Consider the following 3292-nt stretch of genomic DNA (forward strand, 5'->3'; position numbering starts at 1 on the left):
ATGGTCTAAATATGGGGAATCAGTTCCCATTGTATCGTTAAGCATTTCCCGAAAAAATATTTTTCTTTGAAAAGATAATTCTAGAAACTCATCATCTAAAATTAACTACATTTCCAATTTTACTGGATTCCGTAAGATTTTCTGGTTCTCGAATCCAGCCATATTTTAACACTCTGACTACCAATTACAGACTAACAATCTCACTATTAACAAACCGTACTTTATAGAATGTTCTCTTCAATATATCTTGCTAACGCATTTAATCCGTCTTGTTGTCTCTGCATATACACTATATTCACTTTAGCCGCAAAGCATAGTTGTTCTACCGACTTGGATTTATTTAATGATATAACATATCTTGCATACATCTTGTCCCATTCTAAGTTTAGTTGGAAACCCCTTGTAATTTTCACTGCTACTTTAGGCACTCTAGGTTCCATCTCGCCATTGCTGACACTTTCAAAATCTAATACAATAAAAGCATCCATTACTATATCTTCGATGTTGACACACTGAACTCTTTTTAATACTAAGCTATGATTACGTTGTAACACCTGGAAACTGGGACCACATTGTACAGGTGCAATGGCTTGAGGGACTAGTATCTCTATTTGTCTTAAATATTGACGAAGACCACACTGCCTTTCCATATCAAACAAACACAACTTAAAAACAATAGGGAAGTTTTTTTCAAGACAGTGCAATTTAAATCGGTGAATATTTCGGCCCTATGTCCAAGGGCCGTCTTCAGCACAACATTAAAGAAAAAATATATATATAAACAGCTTACATTAAAATACGAATTTAAAACTAAAAATGCTCTTAAAAACTTTTAAAACAGCCCCAGCATCCTTACTTCAACGAAGTTCAACCAGGACTGATAAATAAAATGATGAGAGTGGATGAATCCATTCAAACGAAATAAAATGAAATTATTATCTGCAAGTTTTCAAAGCTAATCTTGCTTTCTTAGCAGCTAACTTAAAGGCCTTTTTGTAACGGGCTCAATACTATTGTCAATTGGTTTAATAAAATATTTTGTTAGATCATTTTTAATTAAATTTGAGTTTAAGAATTCAGTGAATATTCTCCTAAGTCTCTATTTAAGGAAATATTTTTATTTATTTTGAGCCTAATTTCGATTGATTCTCGGACCACCTGTTTTATCCCCAAATCACTACTAATGAGAGAAGATTTTTTAAAAAGTATTGTGTTGCTGGGATTATCAAATATATGGCTAGCTAAAGCAGAATCAAAGGAGTTATTAGAACTATTAGCAATTAACGCTTTGTCTATGTCTTCTTTATGCTGGTGTATCCGTTTTTCTAGATTCTGATGAGTTCTGCCAACGTAGTAATTGCCACAATCACATGGTATTTGATAAACCCCTCTTTGGCGAGTAACTGGGGTTTTATCTTTACCGAAGTTTAAGAAATTTGTGATTTTAAAATTATTGGTGAAAACTAAATACAGATTGGTTTTTGTGCAAATATTTTTTATTTTTGTGGTGATTCTTGGGATGTACGGAAGATAGATTATATTAGAGGGTTTTTATGGAGCCTCACATTGTGAAATATCGTTGATTTTACGAAAATTTCATTTTAGTCTATGGTTAATCGTATTATTGACAAAAGGAATGGGGTATCCGTTGCCAAAAAGAATATCTCTGATAAAATTTATTTCTGCTTTTATGTATGAATCGCAGCAAATGTTCAGAGCACGGTCAATGACAGAAGTTACAACTGCTCTTTTAACTTGTGGGGGGTGATTTGAATTAAAATGAAGATATCTATTGTTTTGTGTTGGTTTTCTATAGATAGTGAAGTCAAAATTATTAGTATTACGGATAATTAGAACATCTAAAAATGGTAGTTTATTTTCAAATTCAATTTCTAGGGTACACTGCAAATTTCTATCATAAGTATTAAGATGATCTAGGAAACCCCGAAGTTCAATTTCCCTATAATTCCAAAGTGAAATTACGTCATCCATGTAACGACCCCAATAGACATGTTTTAAAAAATAAGAATTTAATGCCCAATTTTCAAGGTTCTTGACATAAATATTAGCCAGTAGGCCGGATAGAGCTGCTCCCATTGGTAACCCATTTATTTGTTGATAAAAAGAATCACGAAACTGAAAATACATTGAAAACTTATTACAGATTTTAACAAGATTAAATAAAACTTCACCATCAATCCCTGTCGCTGAGTCTTCGATTAAGTGATAATTTTCTTCTATTTTGGTTTTTAATAATTCCTCAGAAGTAGCCACATCTATATTCTTGTACATGGAAACAATATCAAAACTACTAACTATTGTGTTTTCTGAAATACTTGTGTTATTACGTTTTTTAACCAAATCTGCCAAATTACTAATGTAGGAATTTTGTGAATACAGTAGAGGTTTGAAAGCTGTGCAAAGCCATTTTCCAATATTGGAAGCGGGGGCTTTAGTACATGCTACGATAGGTCTTAGGGGAATGCCTTGTTTATGCAGTTTTGGTAAGCCGTAAAATTTTGGACAGAAACTATCAATGGGGTAAAATTTGTTGTATAATTGTGGTGTGATTTTACCATTCTGTTTTAGCTGTTTTAATTCATTTATAATATTATTAGTAAATTGATCAGTAGGATCATGAGTGATCGGTTTATATGTACTTGTGTCTTTTAAAAGTGAAAAGATTTTGTTGTCATAGTCCGTCGTATCCATGACAACAAGTGAGTTGCTTTTGTCTGCTTTGGTTATTATAATAGATGGGTCTTTGCGGAGGTTAGATAATATTTTTATTTCGGGCAAATTTTTTTGTGTGAAAGTGTTAGGAGACTTAGCCTTTTTTTGGCTATTATAAAGGGTAATTATGAGCCAAGACCTAACTTCCTCAGGGTTTGAAACAGATGGGTAGTATTTATGCAAAGCGGACTCTAAATAGGAGACTATATCCGCCACGGGAACCTGTTTCGGCAGAAAAGAGAATTTTGGACCTTTTTCCAGTGTGTTGATTTCCTGGGTTTCAAATGTTCTGGAAGAGAGGTTAACCATAGCGGGTCCAGGAGTGAATCTTGGAGAATAAATACGGTTTCTCATCGAAGATTCCTCTCTCAATTTTTCCAATTTTGTATAAAGTCATTCCTTCGACAAGCGAAAATCATGGCAAAACAAATTCCTTTCTCATCTAACAACTTGAGAAAAATCAACAGTGGATAGGTTTTCAAACAAAAAAATTTCGAGAGATTTTCTTTCTGAGGAAATGATATGTCTTTTTTGCTTTTTGTCCTTAATAATATGGACT

At 33.0% G+C, this 3292-nt stretch overlaps 1 protein-coding gene across 1 annotated transcript; it reads right to left on the reverse strand.

Moving 5' to 3' along the window:
• Positions 1-221: 221 nt before the first annotated feature.
• Positions 222-3087, reverse strand: LOC148952778 (uncharacterized). Its single transcript, XM_089087776.1, has 2 exons — positions 1845-3087; positions 222-466 (listed from the first exon to the last, which is right to left on the reverse strand). Exons 1-2 carry the CDS (start codon positions 3085-3087, stop codon positions 222-224), a joined length of 1488 nt encoding a protein of 495 aa, XP_088943902.1.
• Between the last annotated feature and the right edge of the window lie 205 nt (positions 3088-3292).

Source organism: Artemia sp. Qi Xiang Cuo, chromosome 4, assembly GCF_049724085.1.
Source record: "Artemia sp. Qi Xiang Cuo chromosome 4, ASM4972408v1, whole genome shotgun sequence".
Taxonomy (NCBI): Eukaryota; Metazoa; Arthropoda; class Branchiopoda; order Anostraca; family Artemiidae; genus Artemia; species Artemia sp. Qi Xiang Cuo.

Excerpts from the sequence above, each read along its gene's own strand:
- LOC148952778 (XM_089087776.1), bottom strand. The coding sequence starts at position 3,087 with ATGAGAAACCGTATTTATTCTCCAAGATTCACTCCTGGACCCGCTATG. Across the intron at positions 467-1,844 it reads TTTAGATGTTCTAATTATCC|ATTTTGAAAGTGTCAGCAAT; the intron begins GTAATACTAATA and ends TTATTGTATTAG.